Consider the following 22602-nt stretch of genomic DNA (forward strand, 5'->3'; position numbering starts at 1 on the left):
AATGCTTTTCTATTTTTTCTAAATGTTAACATTAATAAAATATATTTATGCTTCTATATATTTATATAAATATGTACAGTTGTAAAATTATAATTCTTAATTATTTTTTATAATCAGGACAAAACTATAGGTTTGTTAAGTGCACACACAAACACAGGCTGGTGGTTCTTATGAAACATTAACATGAATGACAATCCGTAATCCATCTTATGGTTTTCATGGCCAACAAGATAACCTTTTCAATGGTTTCAAGTTGATCATCTCTCTATTTTTGCTTCTTAGTAACTTTAGTATCATGATTGATCTTAGAAATAGTTCCTAAAATAGGCTTGGGGATACTAAAGTTACTCAGTATATGCAATAAACATGTCATTTATAGGAACTGGTACTGAACCTAAAATCTAAACAGCAAGGAGAATGAGTACAGTGTCAACTCATTCTTTTTGACCCATTTTGTTTCACCTTCATTGATGTTCTTTAGATCACCAGGTTTTATTTTTCCTACCAACTCGTTAAGTGTTGATATGCCCTGAGATTCCTCCCTCAGTTTTCTTCTTATTCTTATTTTCCAACTTTGCTCTTCTTTTCCAACCATGCCTTTCTCCTCTGTACATTGCAGCAGTTAAGGTTATAAACTCTGAAACAAATTAGCTGTGTTACCTTGGTGTAGTGAGTTCTTGTGATTTTATGTTGCCTTGACATCCATGTTCAACATAAATTTTACTTTTTGTACAGAAATCAAGGCTCAGTCACCCTTGACTCGGTTGCATTTCTACACGATACCCAAATCTCTCAAGCCAGTGGTCTGAGATGAGAACCCAGAGGCGTCTCTCCTGCCCAGCAGAGTGGGCTCCCACTTTCTTGCTGCTTCCTCTAAAGGACCATGCAGACATTTGCCTGTTAACTTGAAGTGACTCACACCCTATTCTCTTACGTATGCTGCTACTTGCCATGCATTTTTCTTTTTCTCTGCCTGATGTCATTCCTGCCTCATGTGACCCAGGGATGGAGGGCTGCCCTCCTGATTCATTACGCTCTTTATGCCCAGGATTTGTAAATAAAACTCTTTGATCTTGTTTCCTATTGTGGTGGTATATTGAGTTTGTACCTTCCAGATGAAGAACTAGGGGATGCTCCAGGCAGAGGTTTCCCCAGGATGCTTGGGAGAACACAATGTCAGGCTTTCAGAGCCAGAGTAATGGCCAGGCAATCATAAACCGACCGTGGGTCAGGCAAGAGCCACAAGGACATCTGCCAGTATAAGCAAGTTCCCCGTGTGAAGGATCCCTTGTCATGGGTCAGACAGTTAGGCACTAGGCCATCCACCAGGTAAAGGAAGGATCCCATGAAAGGCACACTGTAAACACCCACATCCCAGCTCCCTTTCATTTCCTGTTAGGACAGGGTTGCTAGTCACTCTGGCATTGGAACACCAATTTTGCTGGTAGATTTCAGACCATCTGGGTAAGGTTCAGTGCTGGTTTTCTCTATTGAAGAATGGGGTTAATTTTTACTACCTCACAGTAAGGATCAAGTGAGAGGTAAAGCACTAAGCACCATGCATCACTGCACAGGGAGCTCCAATAAATGACATTGCTTGGTGTGATGTTTATTGCTCTGGGTGGTGGTCATGGTGGTGGCCTCCTGGTAGGACAAATCAAGTACCTGGAGTCATTCTAGATCTCTCTCTCTCCCCTCCTGCATTCAGTAGACTATCAAGTCCTATTGATATGACTTCATTAATAACCCTCATCCTTGCCTTTTCCTATGGATTCCTGCTTTGATCACCTTGAGATTAGTCATAATCTGCTAACTGATCTTGTTCCCAGTCCTTTTTTGTTTTCAGTTCATTCTCCTTTTTGTTGCCTGAATAATCTTTGCAAAAAATATAAATCTGGTAACGACATTGCTTTACCTAATCCTACCCTTAATGGCACCCAGCCACCTAGAGAAAGGTTCAGCAAACCTATTCTGTAAATGGCCAGATAGTAAAGATTTTAGGTTTTGCAGGCCATATGGTCTCTGTTATAGCTACTTAACTCTGCCATTATAGCATAAAAGCAAATATAGACAGTATGTAAATGAATACACAGGGTTGTGTTCCAAAAAAAATTTTACTAATGGAAACTGAAAGTTGAATTTCATACAGTTTTCATATATCATGAAATATTCTTCTCTCGATTGATTCAACCATTGAAAAGCCAGCTGTTCTTGGCTTGTGGACTATACAGATAGGGGTGGCTGGCAGAGTTGGCCTACAGGCTGTAGTTTGCCAGCCCTGACCTGGAGGATAATGTTCAAGCAGCTCAGCATGACTAACATGATCTTCTGTGATCCGCCATGGCTTATTCTTCTAGCTGGATCTTTTGCTACCTTCTTTTTGCCTCTTCCACTTGTGTAGTAAACTTGCTCTTTCACTTAAATCTTTCACTGCCTTTAATGAACCATCCTGTTTTTGGCTGTCATGCTATTCCCTTTGCCCAGGACATACTTCATCTATATCTGTCCAGCCTTCCCTCCTGTACTTTCCTCCACCTGCTATCAGAAACCTGCTCCTTTCCTGAACCTCAGGCTGTACCTACCCTGTAGAATGTGGACTCTGATCCAAGCTGCCTAAGTTTATATCTCAGCCCCTCTACTTGCCACTTAACTGATTTACTTAACTTCTTTCTGCCTTAATTTCTCATCTGAAGTAGAAAGATAGTAATGTCTAACTATGAGGTTTTTTTTTTTTGTTAGAATCCAATGAATTAGCAGATACACAGCATTTGTTACTGTGTGTTCCACATAGGAACTGGGCAATCCATGTTTACTACTATTGTCATGACTGGTTGCAATTTCAAGCCTTCGCAATGCCCTTCAGATAGAAAAGGTTATTCTGTTGTCTCTTCTGTACCTTTATAGATCTTTATCTTTATGTATCTATCCCAGCATTTTTAATACTTGCTGCAGCTCTCATTTAGCCCAGTGCATGGCACATAAAAGACATCAAGCAAATATTCATCAAGTGAATGAAAAGAGAGAAATCTTAGCTTGATTTCAGGTAGATTCCAAAACAAAAAAATCTCTTGTATTTTATTGAGTTATCTGGACCAAAAAAATGACTTTAGGAAGTAAGTGTGTTCATTAAATGGAAAATAATTTTAAAATATCTCATATAGAATTTCTTTTTTTTATTATTGGGTTCATATCTGTAGGAGAAAAGAAATGCTGGTACAATCTCGTGGTCCTCTTAGGGACTTGTCTTTGGTCTCCGCCACTGCCAATTCTTTCTCTTACTGATATTGCCTCTTCCTGTTCACTCCTCGTCCGGCTCTGATGCAAGAATGAGCATGCCTCTTACATGTGGTTTCAACCTGTGAAGCTGTGGGATTCTGAATACAGAATCATGTCTTGGGGAGAATGCCAAGGATTCAAAGAATCACTAGAGAAAGGTGGCCAGCTGCAGAGCGACGAGGTTCAGAGAGAGAGTGAAGGCTCAGGACCCAGGCAGAATGGAAAGCACTGGACAGAATGTGGGAGTGAGAGGCCAAAGCCCTCAGCTGGGTAGCAGGAGCATTAGGGACCATGATGTAGGGACAATTTCTGTAAAGCCCTGGACGAAACAGGACTTGCAAACACATCATAGCATCCAGGGTTGGAAGAGTCAGAGGTGCTTCATAAAAGAGGCCTGCACATTGTATGGAGATCCATACAATGACTGCAGCTTTCCCATTTCTCCTTTTGTACTTTCTGTGATCGCACTCTGTGGCCTTATTTTGTTCAACAGGTGTGGAATATTACAGGGCTGTATTGGACATCTATTGAGGTAATAGGCGTAGAAGCATTTTACAAAGTTGTTAATGCAACATAAAATTATTCTATTTCCTAAAATCTCCATTCTATTGGAAAATATTTACTTTTAACATAACCAAAATTCTCTTGCTAAAATCCATATTTTCAGTGCTGTTAGGCAATGGATGACTTCCCTAAGTCAGAGGGATATTCTGGTATAGCTTCATATTCTAACTTAATTCTAAGACTTTCTCAGTAAATTAAGCAGTCAGTCTTATAACTTGGATTAAGTTATTTTTATATATGTTTTGTGCCTAATGGAGTATAAACTTCCTTAGGGAAAAAGTGTAATGCCTGTGCATAAGGAGGATGCTGTAGATCTTTGTAAAATGACCAGTTCTAAAATTTATCTGTACTAATGCTGCTGAAATCTCAACCCAGCCCTCCCCTTTTTTGTGTGAAAAATAACTCCCTATATATGTACCTTAACAGTAAGACTTCTGCCAGTTGTCTGCAGAATTAGCAAGAATTGCAGGCAAGGGCAAAGGTTTCAAGGAGAAATGTCACAAATGTTACTGCTTTCAGGGTAGACATAATATCATACCATAGCTAAACATTATGAAACTGTTTCTTTTTGAAGTTGATTCACTGATCCAAAAATTTGAAATTCAGCTTGGTGTTAGAGATTTTTAATTTAAAATGACTGTCCTTGGTCCACTAGACTGGTAAATTATGTAAACAAAAAAGCTTTGCTTGTAGTCTAGTGCTCAGTCAGTTGCTGAGCAAATATGAAATCTAAACCTCCTAACCAGCATTGTTGGAAAGCTAAACAAAGCCCAGCTTCTATTTTGGTTGGTACACAAGTAGGCCAGAAGTAGCTTATTCAGAGAACCAAACATGAATTACTTTTAAGAAAGGAGGCGCAGGGGTAAGGGAACTAAGATCAGGGGCAAGTTCAGGCTCTGGTAAGCAGAACTGCAAGATGGCCTTGGAGATTTCCAGCCACTGGTGTATCTATGGCACCTTCCAGTCAATTAAACACTAATTTAGTGCTGTTAAGAGGGATATTGCAGATGTAATTAAGGTCGAAAATTAATTGACCTTAAAATATGGAGATTATCTGGGTGGGCCTGACCAATCATATGAGCCCTTTAAATGTGGTCTAGAGGTCAGAGACAGAGAAGTCCAAGAGATTTGAAGCTTGAGAAGGATTTGACGTGGAGGAGATCCTCACTTGCTGGTTTAGAGAAGGAGAGGGCCACACAGTAAGGGATATGTGTGGCTCTAGGAGCTGCGAGAGATCCCTAGCTGGCAGCAGCAAGGAAATGAAGACGTCAGCCCTACAATTGCAAGGAACTGAATTCTGCCAACCATAAGAATGAGTTTGAAAATGTATCCCCTCCACCTCCAGCCTCCAGACTGGAACTAAGCCCAGCTGACACACTGATTCCAGCTTTGTGATATCCTGAGATGGTTAACCAGCCATGCTGAGCTGGACTTCTGACCTATAGGACATTGAAGTAATAAATGGGTATTGCTTTAAGTTGCTATGTTTGTGGAAATTCGTTAGGCAGCAATAGAAAGCTAATACAAGGCTCCAGTGGTGTCCCCCTTGGATTGCTATAGTGGCCTATTAACTGGTCTCTCTGGTTATGTAGGCTATTGCTACTCAGACTGGTGAGGAAGCAGTTATTTATTTATTTGAGACATTGAGCAGTGGCATTATCACAAGTTACTGACTTACTGCAACTTCGACCTCCCAGGGCTCAGGTGATCCTTCTACCTCAGCCTCCTGAGTAGCTGGAATTACAGGCACACACCAGTATGCCTGGCTAATTTTTATATATTTTTTGTAGAGACCGGCTTTCTCCATGTTGCCCAGGCTAGTCTCAAACTCTTGGTGCTCAAGTGATCTGCCCACCTTGGCCTCCCAAAGAGCTGGGATTATAGGCATGTGCCACCACACCTGGCCAAAGAAGCAGGTTTAAAATTTTCTATTTGTTGCAGACTCATACTGTGGTAGATCATATTTTACAAAGATGTCTGTAATAATATTTCCCATCCCACATGCCCTTCTGTATTGTAGCTATGCCATAGTCCATCAAGAGGTGGAGTCTAGTTGCACTCCATTTGAATCTGGACTGCCTTCATAACTTGCACATGCCCACTTAGAACACAGTGGAAGCGATGTTGTGACCTCCAAAGCTAGGTTAGAAAAGCCATCTGGTTCTCTTGGAATGCCTGCTCCTTGGATGCTTCCTCTTGGCACCCAGCTGTCATGCAAAGAGAGGCCAAGCTGCATGGAGAGTACAGCTATAGATAGATGCTCCAGTCAACAGAATTAACTGAACCTTCCTTGAATCATCCCAGCCCAGGTGCCAGAAGTGTGAGAGAGGAAACCTTCAGGTGATCACAACCCCCGGCTGTTCCCATCCCCCACAGCCTTTGTGTCTTCCCAGCTGAGGCTGCAAACATCATGGAACAAGGAGAAGTCATCCCCACTGTGTCCTGCCAAAATTCATGACCCACAGAATCCATGAACTTCATAAAATGGTTATTGCTTTATGCCACTAAGTTTCGAGTAGCTAGTTATGCAGTAAAAGGTCACTAGAATATTTTTATAAAACACTATAAAGATGAAATTCAAAAAAGACACACAGAATATAGGCAGAAATCACAGTGTCACTTCTATGCTACTCTCTTGGTCAAAGCAATCCTAAACTTGCCCAGACTCACAGGAAGAAGACACAAATCCTTCTTCTCAGAGAAGAGTCAAATAAATCCGAAGTAATTTTTTAAAACTTTTAAATTTTGAAATAATTTTAACCTTACAGAGTCAAAGTAGTAGAAAGAATTTCCATGTGCCCTTCAACCAGCTTTCACTAATGTTAACATGTTACATAGCCATAGAATGATTATCAGTTATCAAAATCAGGAAATTAACGTTGATATACCGTTAACTGAACTGTAGATCATATTCCAATTTTGCCCATTTTCCAACTAATATACTTTTTCTGGTTCAGGATTTAATCTAGGATCCCACATGACATTTGTTTTTCATGTTTCCTTGTCTGGAACAGTTCCTCAGCCTTTTCTTGTCTTTCGTAACCATAATATATTTTTGCGTACTGGGTAGTTACTTTGTAAGATGCTCCTCAATTTAAGTTTGTCTAATGTTTTTCCGTGATTAGATTGAGGTCATGCATTTTTGGTAAGAATAACATGGAAGCGATGCTGTCCCCTCCTCAGTGCATCATATCGGAGTGTATACCATGGCCACATGTCTTATTAGTGCGATGTGAAACTTGTTCCCTTGGTGGCGTCTGCTAGGTTTCTCAGATACTATAAATATCTTATGGGGAGGTACTGTACAAATATCCTGTTTTTCATATTTTGGTGGGGCTACATTTTAAAACTGTCACAAACTTCAAACTTTTTATCATTAGAGCCAACAGACGTAAACTATCTTTCAGATTTCTGTAGTTATCTTATCATAGACCTGTGACAGTTTGTAGGCTATCTTTGGTCTGCAGACCACACTTTAAATAGCAATATTCTAGACTGCTCTTCTTCCAGTTTATTTTTCCTGTTACAATCAGATTGGAGTTTGCACAGCAAATCTTGTGGTGTCGTTTTGCTTAAAATCCTCAGAGGTTACTCATAACCTTTGGGGTAAAACCCAAACTTCTTAGCATTTCTTAGCATGACATTCAAGGCTGCATCATTCTGTTCCATCTGTTGTCACACTGACCTTCTACATTGCTCTCCTGGTAGTCCTCCTTACCCTCCTCTATCACGCCTGCCTCTCTCTGCGTCATAACTGGCCAATTCCTACTGTCTTTGAAGGCTCGCAAATGCCTCCTCTTACCAGTTTGGGCTAGCTAGGGTTTCTTCATGTTTGTTCCCTTAACATCCTGTGCATACATGCATATCTGTGATAGAAGTTAATTCCACTTTCATATTTGTTTGTATATCTGTTAACCTGCTTGACTCTGAGTTTGAGGGCATGGACTTTGAGTTTATAAGATTAGCCCATGCCAAGAGCTCAGTAATGTTAATCATAAATTAAATACAGAGGTAGTTTCCAGAAAATCAAGTCTCTATGCTAAGTAAGAACTGTATGACAAGGTGGATGCTGGAAAGGCAGAGAAGGTGGATGGAGATGGAGAAGCCCTTTGGAGATGACAGTGTGTCCTTGCTGGATGGGGGGCTCAAGAGACAGTGGATCTGGACTTAACGCCTCTTGCATCATATGTCTTGCTTCATGTGTCTTGTCTACTCTTTATGAGTAGATAAAAGCTGCAGGCAAGTAAGTGAACCTAAGACAGGGCAGCTCCATGGACCAACCCAGTGATCTCCTTGGACCTGTCCTGTCACTCTTGGGGGAGCTGATTTCTTTGTCCTGCAAAACTGAGCTCAGAACAGGCAGAGATTCTTTCCCTTCTTGACCTCTCCCTTCTCCTGGTTCCTCTGCTCTCTGAATAAATAGGACTAAGGTGGGGTAGGACAGGAGAGACTTCATTCCTCCTAATTTTATTTTTGGTTCATCCCTACATGACCTTGAGGCAGAAGTTTGAAATTTTAAAGGAAATTTGGAAAATGTTAATAATGGTATGAGATTTAGCTCAACCTACTTCTTTATCTCTCTGAATATAAATGAAGTTAATCTCCTTATTCCTACTTTTCCGAAATTGCAGCTATTAATTTATATCTAAATATTATCAGATTTACTTTATACTTAGCCTTTGTTTTCAATCACATGAAATACAGCTGTGTCAGAAAATAGAGAAAGACCAAGGCCACCATATTCCATAGGCCACTGCTATGACTTTACCTCAAAAGCAAGTGTACTTTCGGCAGGGCGTGGTGGCTTACGCCTGTAATCCCAGCACTTTGGGAGGCCAAGGCGGGTGGATCATGAGGTCAGGAGATCGAGACCATCCTGGCTAACACGGTGAAACCCTGTCTCTACTAAAAGTACAAAAAAAAATTAGCCGGGCATGGTGGCGGGCGCCTGTAGTCCCAGCGACTCGGGAGACTGGGGCAGGAGAATGGCGTGAACCCAGGAGGCGGAACTTGCGGTGAGCTGAGATTGTGCCACTGCGCTCCAGCCTGGGCAACAGAGCGAGGCTCCATCTCAAAAAAAAAAAAAAGAAAAAGAAAAAAAGAAAAGCAAGTGTACTTTCTTACGTGAAAATTATTGACTCATTCTTTAAAATATGCATTTTAATTATTTAATAATCACAGCATCTTTTGTGACAAAATCATCTTAAGATCACTTTGTGCTTGTAGCTTCCATAGATGAATCTCAACTAAATAATTATCATAATTTAAATACATAGTTTATTTAAATAGTACTTAAATACATGACATTTAAAAATACTGTGTATTGACACTTGGACTATCGAACATTAATAAATAAATTAAAAAACATTTTTCCAACACTAAGGGTACCATTTAGGCGCAGGAGGGAGTTAGAATGTGAAATAATGTATTCTAAAAGTTTTTATAAGTTTATTCCAAACTTGGTAATTGAAACACTGCCTCCTTTGTTAATAGTATAAACCACAGATATACAAAATCATTTCTGAACCCAAACTTTGTAAGGGAGACTCCTTAACCACATAAAATCTGTCATTAAATGGCACCATTAAAGGGGAAACCAACCAACCAACCCCAGGGTAAAGTGGTCCTGGAAACTGCATTTGGGAAGTGAAGTATATTTCAGTTTGCTCATCTGGAGTTACTTAAATACAGTGTGCTTAGCTGGCTAAAGTAAAGGAAGAAAAGTATACTGTAACAGAGTTAATATGTTCACAATCCTTTGAAGATCAGGGATCATTTCAAAAAGATCTTCATTTTGTTTGGTTTTGGCTTAAAAAAATTTAGGTAAATCTCTTTACTTCTTGTCTTTCAGGCTGTCCGTAAATTACAGACAATTATTCTTTTCAGATTTAGGATATAACAAGCTCACGTAGTAAAATGATACAGATGATTTAAGTCATGGTGGCCAACCACAACAGAGCCCAATAGTAAAAGAGCCTTTTGCGTCATTCTTTTCTTTTTTTTAAAATTTATTTATTATACTTTAAGTTCTAGGGTACATGTGCACAACGTGCAGGTTTGTTACATATGTATATATGTGCCATGTTGGTGTGCTGCACCCATTAACTCGTCATTTACATTAGGTGTATCTCCTAATGCTATCTCTCCCCCGTACCCACTCCCCACAATAGGACCCGGTGTGTGATGCTCCCCTTCCTGTGTCCAAGTGATCTCATTGTTCAATTCCCACCTACGAGTGAGAACATGCGGTATTTGGTTTTCTGTTCTTGCGACAGTTTGCTGAGAATGATGGTTTCCAGCTGCATCCATGTCCCTACAAAGGACACAAACTCATCCTTTTTTATGGCTGCATAGTATTCCATGGTGTATATGTGCCACATTTTCTTAATCCAGTCTGTTATTGATGGACATTTGGGTTGATTCCAAGTCTTTGCTATTGTGAATAGTGTCTCAATAAACATACGTGTGCATGTGTCTTTATAGCAGCATGACTTATAATCCTTTGGGTATATACCCAGTAATGGGATGGCTGGGTCAAATGGTATTTCTAGTTCTAGATCCTTGAAGAATCGCCACACTGTTTTCCACAATGGTTGAACTGGTTTACAGTGCCACCAACAGTGTAAAAGTGTTCCTATTTCTCCACATCCTCTCCAGCACCTGTTGTTTCCTGATTTTTTTAATGATTGCCATTCTAACTGGTGTGAGATGGTGTCTCATTGTGGTTTTGATTTGCATTTCTCTGATGGCCAGTGATGATGAGCATTTTTTCATGTGTCTGTTGGCTGTATGAATGTCTTCTTTTGAGAAACGTCTGTTCATATCCTTTGCCCACTTTTTGATGGGGTTTTTTCTTGTAAATTTGATTGAGTTCTTTATAGGTTGTGGATATTAGCCCTTTGTCAAATAAGTACATTGCAAAAATTTTCTCCCATTCTGTAGGTTGCCTGTTCACTCTGATGGTAGTTTCTTTTGCTGTGCAGAAGCTCTTTAGTTTAATAAGATGCCATTTGTCAATTTTGGCTTTTGTTGCTATTGCTTTTGGTGTTTTAGACATGAAGTCCTTGCCCATGCCTATGTCCTGAATGGTATTACCTAGGTTTTCTTCTAGGGTTTTTATGGTTTTAGGTCTAACATTTAAGTCTCTAATCCATCTTGAATTAATTTTTGTATAAGGAGTAAGGAAAGGATCCAGTTTCAGCTTTCTACCTATGGCTAGCCAATTTTCCCAGCACCATTTATTAAATAGGGAATCCTTTCCCCATTTCTTGTTTTTGTCAGGTTTGTCAAAGATCAGATGACTGTAGATGTGTGGTATTATTTCTGAGGACTCTGTTCTGTTCCATTGGTCTATATCTCTGTTTTGGTACCAGTAGCATGCTGTTTTGGTTACTGTAGCCTTGTAGTATAGTTTGAAGTCAGGTAGCGTGATGTCTCCAGCTTTGTTCTTTGGGCTTAGGATTGTCTTGGCAATGGGGGTCTTTTTTAGTTCCATATGAACTTTAAAGCAGTTTTTTCCAATTCTGTGAAGAAACTCATTGGTAGCTTAATGGGGATGGCATTGAATCTATAAATAACCTTGGGCAGTACGGCCATTTTCACAATATTGATTCTTCCTATCCATGAGCATGGTATGTTTTTCCATTTGTTTGTGTCCTCTTTTATTTCACTGAGCAGTGGTTTGTAGTTCTCCTTGAAGAGATCCTTGACATCCCTTGTAAGTTGGATTCCTAGGTATTTTATTCTCTTTGAAGCTATTGTGAATGGAAGTTCATTCATGATTTGGCTCTCTGTTTGTCTGTTACTGGTGTATAAGAATGCTTGTGATTTTTGCACACTGATTTTGTATCCTGAGACTTTGCTGAAGTTGCTTATCAGCTTAAGGAGATTTTGGGCTGAGACAATGGGGTTTTCTAAATATACAATCATGTCATCTGCAAAAAGGGACGATTTGACTTCTTTTCCTAACTGAATACCCTTTATTTCTTTCTCTTGCCTGATTGCCCTAGCCAGGACTTCCAACACTATGTTGAATAGGAGTGGTGAGAGAGGGCATCCCTGTCTTGTGCCAGTTTTCAAAGGGAATGCTTCCAGTTTTTGCCCATTCAGTATGATATTGGCTGTGGGTTTGTCGTAAATAGCTCTTATTATTTTGAGGTACATTCCATCAGTACCTAATTTATTGAGAGTTTTTAGCATGAAGGGCTGTTGAATTTTGTCAAAGGCCTTTTCTGCATCTATTGAGATAATCATGTGGTTTTTGTGTTTGGTTCTGTTTATATGCTGGATTACATTTATTGATTTGTGTACATTGAACCAACCTTGCATCCCAGGGATGAAGCCCACTTGATCATGGTGTGTAAGCTTTTTGATGTGCTGCTGGATTCGGTTTGCCAGTATTTTATTGAGGATTTGTGCATCGATGTTCATCAGCGATATAGGTCTAAAATTGAGGCAATAATTAATAGCCTACCAACCAAAAAAAGTCCAGTACCAGACGGATTCACAGCCGAATTCTACCAGAGGTACAAGGAGGAGTTGGCACCAGTCCTTCTGAAACTATTCCAATCAATAGAAAAGAGGGAATCCTCCCTAACTCATTTTATGAGGCCAACATCATCCTGATACCAAAGCCTGACAGAGATACAAGAAAAAAAGAGAATTTTAGACCAATATCCCTGCATCATTGTTTTCTAAGATCTGCTATGATTATTGAATACTTGCTGTCTGATAATTCTCTAGAAATCAACAACATCAACTTTTAGTAGTGGTAAGCCTCATCCTCCTTTCCCTTGTGAGGCTGAGCACTGGAGTTGCTCTCCAAAGTCCGCATCAAATGAAGGGTGTGCTGAGTAGATGGTGCTATGACTCAGAGCGCGTTGGGGTTCGACCACTGTCTCCACCAATTGGACCTATGCTTGTGTGAGAGGAGATGCTTAAAGTAAGGAGACTGATTTTTTAAAAATCGCATTTTAAGGACATACTGAAAGAGAAATGAATATTGTCTCTAAAGTAATCTCCTTAAATCTGTGGATATCAGATGTTTTATCAAAAGTTATTCAATTCATGGTTAAAAAAAAAGAAAAGCATTTTATACTACCACTCAATACATTACAGAACAATACTATGTGCAATGCCCTTGGATATTCTTTATTATTTTTAATTAAAAACATGCTAGTCAATAACCAGTAAACTCATCTTATTGTCCACTTATTGATCACTTCTCACAATTTAGAAAAATTTTGCCTTAGAGAAGTGTAAATGTTTGCAGCCACCCTTCTTCCTTACTTGCTTTAACATACGTCTGTTGAAATTACATTTGAGGTGAGTTCATAAGTTATAGAAAACTATACAGATTTTTTTTTAACTAAAAAATTACTTAGCTTGAATTCTCTTTTTATTTACTCAGGAATAATTTATGTAGCTCTAAATTATGTTTAGAGCTACATAGTCAAATCAAAGAACAAAAATTGTTATGGTATATTGTATTCAGAAGAATGTGAGAATGGAATGTTAGCATTTATAGTCAAAGAGACTTAAGAGGTAATCCAGGCCAGCCTGCGCATTATGCAGAGACCTGGAGAAGAACTAGCTGCAATTCTTAAGAAGGAATTAAGATAGTTTTGCATGGTTATGCCTTAGTAGAACATAGTTTAAAATACTACCATCAAAGGTCCGGTGTTGTGAGTGATGCTCTGGATCTTCCAGGTACCATTGGAGAAGTCGTGGCGTTTATTTCTTCTGACTTCATTGGCCTTGATTGCCAGGGCAACTCTGAGATGTATGTGCTTGGCTATTTTAGCCCAGGCTTAATAATGGTATATATCATAAAAATTTAAGAAGACAAATTTAAGGAAACCGAGGCAGAAGACTGTGAATGTGCTGGGCCTGAAGTTGTTTGTGGTTTTGAGTCTGTGCGTTTCCTGTCCTACCTAGGCATGATGTAAGGAGCCTCAGCCTCACATCTGGGCCTTCATTCAATTGCCCAGGAAAGAGAGAAAATATGAATGAACTTAACATTTGTCACCAAAACTTTTTTCATTGAAACTACAGAACTGATCACATTTATTTATTTTTAAAATTTATCAACATTATTTAAAATTATATTTTATTTTTAACTGACAATTATAATTGTGTATTTATGGCATAGAGTGTAATGTTATGTATGTACATTGCGGAATGAGTAAATTAGGCTAATTAACATGTCCATCACTTTACGTACTTATCATTTCTTTGTGGTGGGAACACTTAAAAGCTACTCTTGTAGTAATTTTGAAATACATACTACACTATTATTAACTAACTTATTCCTCCTGTCTAACTTATCTTTGTACCCTTTGATTATATCTCTCCTTTTCTCGTCCACACCTTCCCACTTTGGTAACCACCATTCTACCTTCTACTTTTCTGAGTTTGACTTTTTTAGAGTCCACATATAAGTGAGATCATGTAGTATTTGTTTTTCTGTGCTTGGCTTGTTTCACTTAGGATAATTCATCCATATTGTCACAAATGAGAGTTTCTTGTTTCTTTAAGGCCAATGAGTATTCCATTGTGTACATATGCTGCATTTTTTTCTATTCATCCACTGATGGGCATTTAGGTTGTTTCCATATCTTGGCTATTGTGGATAACGCTGCAATGAATAGTAATCACATTTATTTTTGCTAGACATCAAGGTAGACTTTATAAGTGCTTCAGTCTTTGGTAAATCTCTGTATTCATTTTCCCTTCACAAATATATGTAAACACTGTGATCTTTTTTGGTTAGTCTCATAGGCTTTTCTTTTATCAATGTATTATCATAGACAAACTCCTGGGAGGCCAGATGTTAAAATTCCCTTTCTATCCATGAGCATTTAATCATACTATTAAATATCTGGTGTTTTCTGTAAAATAGACAAACTGCACGTACCTACAACATATGCAACATGTTTGTCTTAAGCTCTGTAATTTATCACACAAAATTCTAGTAAAATAGTAGAAAGGAATATGATTTTATTTTATTTTTTGGACTGAAGCAGAAACCTGCAAACTATAGCTTTCCCCTAAACATGGCCCACTGCCTGTTTATAGATAAAGTTTTATTGGAATATACCCATGTTTATTTCTTTCCATATTCTTTATGGCTGCTTTTACTTTATGATGACAGAGTTGAGTAGTTGTTATAGAGACCGTGTGGCCTGCAAAGCCTGAAATATTTGGACTATTAACTATTTGGACTATTATAGAAAAAATGTTTGCTGAACCCTGGACTAAAATAGTATTTAGAGATTCAAATATTGTTCTTTTTTTATTTTAATTTAAGTTTGGGGGTACATGTGCAGAATGTGCAGGTTTGTTACATAGGTATACATGCACCATGGTGGTTTGCTGCACCTATCAACCTATCATCTAGGTTTTAAGCTCCATATGCATTAGGTATTTGTCCTAATGTTCTCCCTCCCCTTTCCCTCCACTCCCCGACAGGCCCTGATGTGTGATGTTCCCCTCCCGGTGTCCTTGTGTTCTCATTGTTTAACTCCCATTTATGAGTGAGAACATGCAGCGTTTGGTTTTCTGTTCCTGTGTTAGTTTGCTGAGAATGATGGTTTCCAGATTCATCCATGTCCCTGCAAAGGACATGAACTCATAATTTTCCTGGCTGCATAGCATTCCATGGTGTACATGTGCCACATTTTCTTTATCCAGTTTATCATTGATGGGCATTTGGGTTGATTCCAAGTCTTTACTAGTGTAAATACTGCTGCAATAAACACATATGTGTGCATGTGTCTTTATAGCAGAATTATTTATAATCGTTTGGGTATATACCCAAATGGGTCAAATGGTATTTCTGGTTCTGGATCCTTGAGGAATTGCCACACTGTCTTTCTGAGTGGTTGAACTAATTTACACTCCCACCAACAGTGTAAAAATGTTCCTATTTCTCCACAGCCTTGCCAGTATCTGTTGTTTCCTGACTTTTTAATAATTACCATTCTAACTGGCTTGAGATGGTATCTCATTGCAATTTTGATTTGCATTTCTCTAATGACCAGTGATGATGGCTCTTGTTCATATGTTTGTTGGCCACATAAATATCTTCTTTTGAGAAGGGTCTGTTCATATCCTTCGCCTACTTTCTGATGGGGTTGTTTGTTTTTTTCTTGTAAATTTGTTTAGGTTCCTTGTAGATTCTGGCTGTTAGACCTATGTCAGATAGAAAAATTGCAAAAATTTTATCCTATTCTGTTGGTTGCCTTTTTACTCTGAGGATAGTTTCTTTTGCTGTGCAGAGCTCTTTTGTTTGATTAGATCCCATTTGTCAATTTTGGCTTTTGTTGTCATTGCTTTTGGTGTTTTAGTCATTAAGTCTTTGTCCATGCTTATGTCCTGAATGGTATTGCCTAGATTTTCTTCTAGGGTTTTTATGGTTTTGGGTTTTACATTTAACTATTTAGTTCATCTCGAGTTAATTTTTGTATAAAGTGTAAGGAAGGGGTTCAGTTTCAGTTTTCTGCATGTGGCTAACCAGTTTTCCCAGCACTATTTATTAAATAGAGAACACTTTTCCCATTTTTGTTTTTGTCAGGTTTGTTGAAGATCAGATGGTTGTAGATGTGTGATGTTATTTCTGAGGTCTCTGTTCTGTTCCATTGGTCTATATATCTGTTTTGGTACCAGCACTGTGCTGTTTTGGTTACTGTAGTCTTTTAGTATAGTTTGAAGTCAGGTAGCATGATGCCTCCAGCTTTGTTCTTTTTGCTTAGGATTGTCTTGGCTATACAGGCTCTTTTTTGGTTCCATATGAAATTTAAAATAGTTTTCTAATTCCACGAAGAAAGTCAATGGTAGCTTGATAGGAATAGTATTGAATCTATAAGTTACTTTGGGCAGTATGGCCATTTTCACAATATTGATTCTTCCTATCCATGAGCATGGAATGATTTCCCATTTGTTTGTGTCCTCTCTTATTTCCTTGATCAGTGGTTTGTAGTTCTCTTTGAAGAGGTCCTTCACATCCCTTGTAAGTTGTATTTCTAAGTAGTTTATTCTCTTTGTGGCAATTTTGAATGGGAGTTCACTCATGATTTGACTCTTTGCTTGTTTATTGTTGGTGTATAGGAATGCTTATGATTTTTGCACATTAATTTTGTATCCTGAGACTTTGCTGAAGTTGCTATCAGCTTAAGGAATTTTTGGGCTGAGACAATGGGGTTTTCTAGATATATAAAAATGTCATCTGCAAACAGAGACAATTTGACTTCCTCTCTTCCTATTTGAATACCCTTTATTTCTTTCTCTTGCCTGATTGCCCTGGCCAGAACTCCAATACTATGTTGAATAGGAGTGGTGAGAGTGGGCATCCTTGTCTTGTGTCAGTTTTCAGAGGGAATGCTTCCAGCTTTTGCCCATTCCATATGATATTGGCTATAGATTTGTCATAAATAGCGCTTATTATTTTGAGATATGTTCCGTCAATACCTAGTTTATTGAGAGTTTTTAGCATGAAGGGATGTGGAATCTTACTGAAGGCCTTTTCTGCATCTATTGAGATAATCATGTGGTTTTGTCATTTGTTATGTTTACATGATGGATTACATTTATTTATTTGCGTATGTTGAACCAGCTTTGCATCCCAAGGATGAAACCAACTTGATTGTGGTAGATAAGTTTTTTGATGTGCTGCTGGATTCAGTTTGCCAGTATTTTATTAAGGATTTTCACATTGATGTTCATCTGGGATATTGGCCTGAAATTTTTTTTGTTGTTTTTGTTGTATCTCTGGCAGGTTTTGGTATCAGGATGAAGCTGGCCTCATAAAATGAGTTAGGGAGGAGTCCTTCTTTTTCTATTGTTTGGAATAGTTCCAGAAGCAATGGTAGCAGCTCCATTTGGTAGAATTCGACTGTGAATTTGTCTGGTCCTGGGCTTTTTTTGGTTGGTAGGTTATTAATTACTCCCTCAATTTCAAATCTTCTTATTGGTCTATTCGGGGATTCGAGTTCTTCATGGTTTAGTCTTGGGAGGGTGTATATGTGCAGGAATTTATCCATTTTTTCTAGATTTTCTTGTTTATTTGCATAGAGGTTTTTGTAGTATTCTCTGATGGTAGTTTGTATTTCTGTGGGATCAGTGGTGATATCCCTTTTATCATTTTTTATTGTGTCTATTTGATTCTTCTATCTTTTCTCTTTGTCTAGCTAGTGTTCCATCTGTTTTGTTAATCTTTTCTAAAAACCAGCTCCTGGATTCATTGATTATTTTGAAGGGTTTTTCGTGTCTCCATCTCCTTCAGTTCTGCTCTGATCTTAGTTATTTCTTGTCTTCTCCTAGCTTTTGAATTTGTTTGCTCATGCTTCTCTAGTTTTTTTTAATTATGATGTTAGGGTGTCGATTTTAGATCTCGCCCGTTTTCTCCTGTGGGCATTCAGTGCTATAAATTTCCCTCTAAGCTCTGCTTTAGCTGTGTCCCAGAGATTCTGGTACATCATGTCTTTGTTTTCATTGGTTTCAAATAACTTTATTCTGCCTTCATTTCGTTATTTACCTAGTAGTCATTCAGGAGCAGGTTGTTCAGTTTCGATGTAGTTGTGTGGTTTTGAGTAAATTTCTCAATCCTGATTTCTAATTCGATTGCACTGTGGTCTGAGATACTGTTTGTTATGATACCCTTTCTTTCGCATTTGCTGAGGAGTGTTTACTCCTAATTATGTGGTCAATTTTAGAATACATGCTATGTGGCACTGAGAAGAATGTATAGTCTGTTGATTTGTGGTGGAGAGTTCTATAGATGTCTATTAGGTCCACTTGGTCCAGAGCTGAGTTCAAGTCCTGAATATTCTTGTTAATTTTTTGTCTTGTTCGTCTGTCTAATATTGACAGTGGCTTGTTAGAATCTCCCACTATTATTGTTGGGGGTCTGCGTCTCTTTGTAGGTCTCTAAGAACTTGTTTTATGAATGTGGGTGCTACTGTATTGGGTGTGTATATATTTAGGATAGATAGCTCTTCTTCTTGCATTGATCCCTTTACCATTATGTAATGCCCTTCTTTGTCTTTTTTGATCTCTGTTGGTTTAAAGTCTATTTTGTCAGAGACTAGGATTGCAACCCTTGCTTTTTTTTTTTCTTTCCATTTGCTTGGTAAATATTTCTCCATCCCTTTATTTTGAGCCTATGTGTGTCTTTGCATGTGAGATGGTTCTCCTGAATACAGCACCCCAGTGGGTCTTGACTCTTTATCTAATTTGCCAGTCAGTGTTTTTTAATTGGAGAATTTAGCCCTTTTACATTTAAGGTTAATATTGTTCTGTGTGAATTTGATCCTGTCATCATGATGCTAGCTGGTTATTTTGCGCATTAGTTGATGCAATTTCTACATAGTGTCATTAGTCTTTATATTTTGGTGTGTTTTTGCCATGGCTGGTACCAGTTTTTCCTTTCCATATTTAGTGCTTCCTTCAGGAGCTCTTGTAAAGCAGGCCTGGTAGTGACAAAATCCCTCAGCATTTGCTTGTCTGGAAAGGATTTTATTTCTCTTTCACGTATGGAACTTAGTTTGGCTGGATAAGAAATTCTGGGTTGAAAATTCTTTTCTTTAAGAATGCTGAATATTGGCCCCCACGCTCTTGTGGCTTATAGGGTTTCTGCAGAGAGATCCGCTGTTAGTCTGATGGGCTTCCCTTTGTAGATACCTGACCTTTCTCTCTGGCTGCCCTTAACATTTTTTTCCTTCATTTCAACCTTGGAGTATCTGACAATTATGTTTCTTGGAGTTTCTTCTTGAGGAGTATCTTAGTCATGTTCCTGAATTTGAATGTTGGCCTATCTTGCTAGGTTGGGGAAGTTCTCCTGGATAATATCCTGAAATATGTTTTTTAACTTTGTTCCCTTCTCCCCATCACTTTCAGGTACACCAATCAATCATAGGTTTGGTCTTTTCACATAGTCCCATATTTCTTGGAGGCTTTGTTCATTCCTTTTCCTTCTTTTTTCTCTAATCTTGTCTTCATGCCTTATTTCAGTAAGTTGATCTTCAATCTCTGATATCCTTTCTTCCACTTGATCGATTTGGCTATTGATAGTTGTGTATACTTCTCAAAGTTCTCATGCTGTGTTTGTCAGCTCCATCAGGTCATTTATGTTTCTCTTTAAACTGGTTGTTCTAGTAAGCAGATCCTGTAACCTTTTATTAAGGTTCTTAACTTCCTTGCATTGGGTTAGAACATACTGCTTTAGCTCAGAGGAGTTTGTTGTTACCTGCCTTCTGAAGCCTACTACTGTCAATTTGTCAAACTTATTCTCCATCCAGTTTTGTGCCTTTGCTGGAGAGGAGTTGCAATCATCTGGAAGAGAAGTGGCATTCTGGATTTTGGAATTTTCAGCGTTTTTGTGCTGGCTTTTCCTCATCTTCATGGATTTATCTACCTTTGATCTTTGATGACCTTTGGATGGGGTTTTTGTGTGGGGGTTTTTTATGTTGATGTTGATGTTGTTGTTTTCTGTTTGTTACTTTTTCTTCAAACAATCAGGCCCCTCTTCTGCAGGTCTACTGCAGTTTGCTGGAGGTCCACCCCAGACCCTGTTTGTCTGGGTATCACCAGTGGAGGCGCAGAACAGCAAAGATTGCTGCCTGCTTCTTCCTCAGGAAGCTTTGTCCCAGAGGGGCACTGGCCTGATGCTAGCCAGCGCTCTCCTGTATGAGGTGTCTGTCGACCCCTGTTTGGAGGTTTCTCCCAGTCAGGAGGCTCGGGGGTCAGGGACCCACATGAGAAGGCAGCCTGTCCCTTAGCAGAGCTGGTGCTCTGTGCTGGGAGAATCCCTCTTGTCAAGATCATTAGCTGTTCTCTTCAGAGCTGGCAGGCAGGAACAATTAAATCTGCTGAATCTGTATCCACAGCCACCCCTTCCCCCAGGGGGTCTGTCCCAGGGAGATTGGGGTTTTGTCTGTAAGCCCCTGAGTTGGGCTGTTACCTTTCCTACAGAGATGCCCTGCCCAGTGAGGAGGAATCTGGAGAAGCAGTCTGGCTACAGCTGCTTTGCCCTGCCCAGCCTCCTTAGCACTATCAGGGAAAAATCACCTACTAGTCTCAGTAATGGCAGAGGTCCCTCCCCCCACCAAGCTCAATCGCCCCAGGTCGACTTCAGACTGCTGTGCTGGCAGTGAGAATTTCAAGCCAGTGGTTCTTAGCTTGCCGGGCTCCCTGAGAGTAGGACCCCCCCCTCCCCCGAGCGAGACCACGTGACTCCCTGGCTTCAGCCCCCTCGGTTCTGTCTAGATGAGGTTCCAGGCGCTGCTGGGGTATGAAAAAAAACTCCTGTCGCTACCTCTAGCTTGGTGAATGCCCAAACAGCCGCCCAGTTTTGTTCTTGACACCCAGGACCCTGGTGGTGTAGGCACACACAGAATCTCCTGTTCTGCAGATTGCAAAAACTGTGGGAAAAGCGTAGTAACCCAGTGGGGTAGCACAGTTCCTCAGGGCTTTCCTTGGCTGTGGGGAGGGAGGTCCCCAGCCCCTTGCACTTCCCTGGTGAGGCGACGCCCCACCCTGCTTCTGCTACCCCTCTGTGGGTTGGACCCGCTGCCTAACCAGGCCCAGTGAGATGAACTGGGTACCTCAGTTGGAAATGCAGAAATCACCCGCCTTCTGTGTTGATCTCGCTGGGAGCTGCAGACCGGAACTGTTTCTATTCGGCCTTCTTGGCCCCTCCCTGGATGTCACAAATACTGTTCTTAATCAAAATTGTGACTTTTGAATGATTTAGGTTTTATCAAGGCTGTTTTCTCTTTTATGAAAAAATTCTTCTATTACAATTGATGTCAATTGATAACTAGATTTGATGAGGGAAAGTGCCTAGTGTCTACCAGGTGATTGGTGTCTAATTTTTTTAAAATTAAAGATCATTAAAATTCATCATACATTAATTTGTTAATGCTGAGAAGACAGCTAATGAGGCATATATAAAGAATTACAGTGTGTCATTTTATGATTTAACAGTGCAGAGAGGGTTGGTTACATTATTTCGGATGATATTACCTATTTTGATAGTCTTTATAATAATTGTGAATTTTAATTCTTACATTAAAAATACCAGTCTATTTGAGATTTTACTTGCTACACATCAATAAGGCTAAGCTAGTAGTCACTTGCAAAAAAGCCTCATATTTCTTGTTTAATAGCTATAGTTGTGTCTTAGAAATGAATGTTTAATCATACTTTTTCTTAGTCATGGAATTTTAGCAATAAAACATGGGTGCTGCAGTGCTTTATATCAGGCCATCAGTGTAAATATGAATTGTCTAATGTGTACCTATCTTTTTATCTTTTTTTTTTAACAGACTTGTGGAAGAAAGCAAACTGATCCCACTCATTTTTGAAGTAACTCTGGTAAGAACGGAAATGTGCATTTGAAATTCAAATGAAATTTTGAAATTGTAAAGATTTTAACCACATTGTATGACTGTGTTGCTAACCCTGACTCTGCCCTGAAGCATTGTATGTCCATCATCATCACACTTAACCTCACTGGACTTCAGCTTCCTTATCTATAAAGGAATGTCAAGCTCTGAAATTAATGCAGTGATACAGGTTAATGACTGCCCTCTTTCCACAAATCTTTTACATTTTAGCTCTGTTGTATTACACAATGTATATTTTCTGACATAGATTACTTTATCTGAGGTTGGTTTGTATAGAGAGGGAAGAATAATTATTGCTACACTTCAATATGAATTTTCTGGTGCTCAGTATGAAACCCTCTGACTTTGCAGTTACTGG

The 22602-nt window shown here is 39.1% G+C and overlaps 1 protein-coding gene across 4 annotated transcripts in view; it reads left to right on the plus strand.

Annotated features, from left to right (window-relative positions):
* The window catches only part of ULK4 (unc-51 like kinase 4), a 696865-nt gene that overhangs the window by 308385 nt on the left and 365878 nt on the right, over positions 1–22602 (plus strand). For all 4 annotated transcript variants that reach the window (XM_025376619.1, XM_025376622.1, XM_025376621.1 and 1 more), the window contains one exon: positions 22164–22212. In XM_025376619.1, coding sequence (XP_025232404.1) covers positions 22164–22212 — 49 coding nt within the window. The remainder of the gene's footprint in view (positions 1–22163; positions 22213–22602) is intronic.

The sequence above is a fragment of the Theropithecus gelada genome, chromosome 2 (assembly GCF_003255815.1).
Source record: "Theropithecus gelada isolate Dixy chromosome 2, Tgel_1.0, whole genome shotgun sequence".
Lineage (NCBI taxonomy): Eukaryota > Metazoa > Chordata > Mammalia > Primates > Cercopithecidae > Theropithecus > Theropithecus gelada.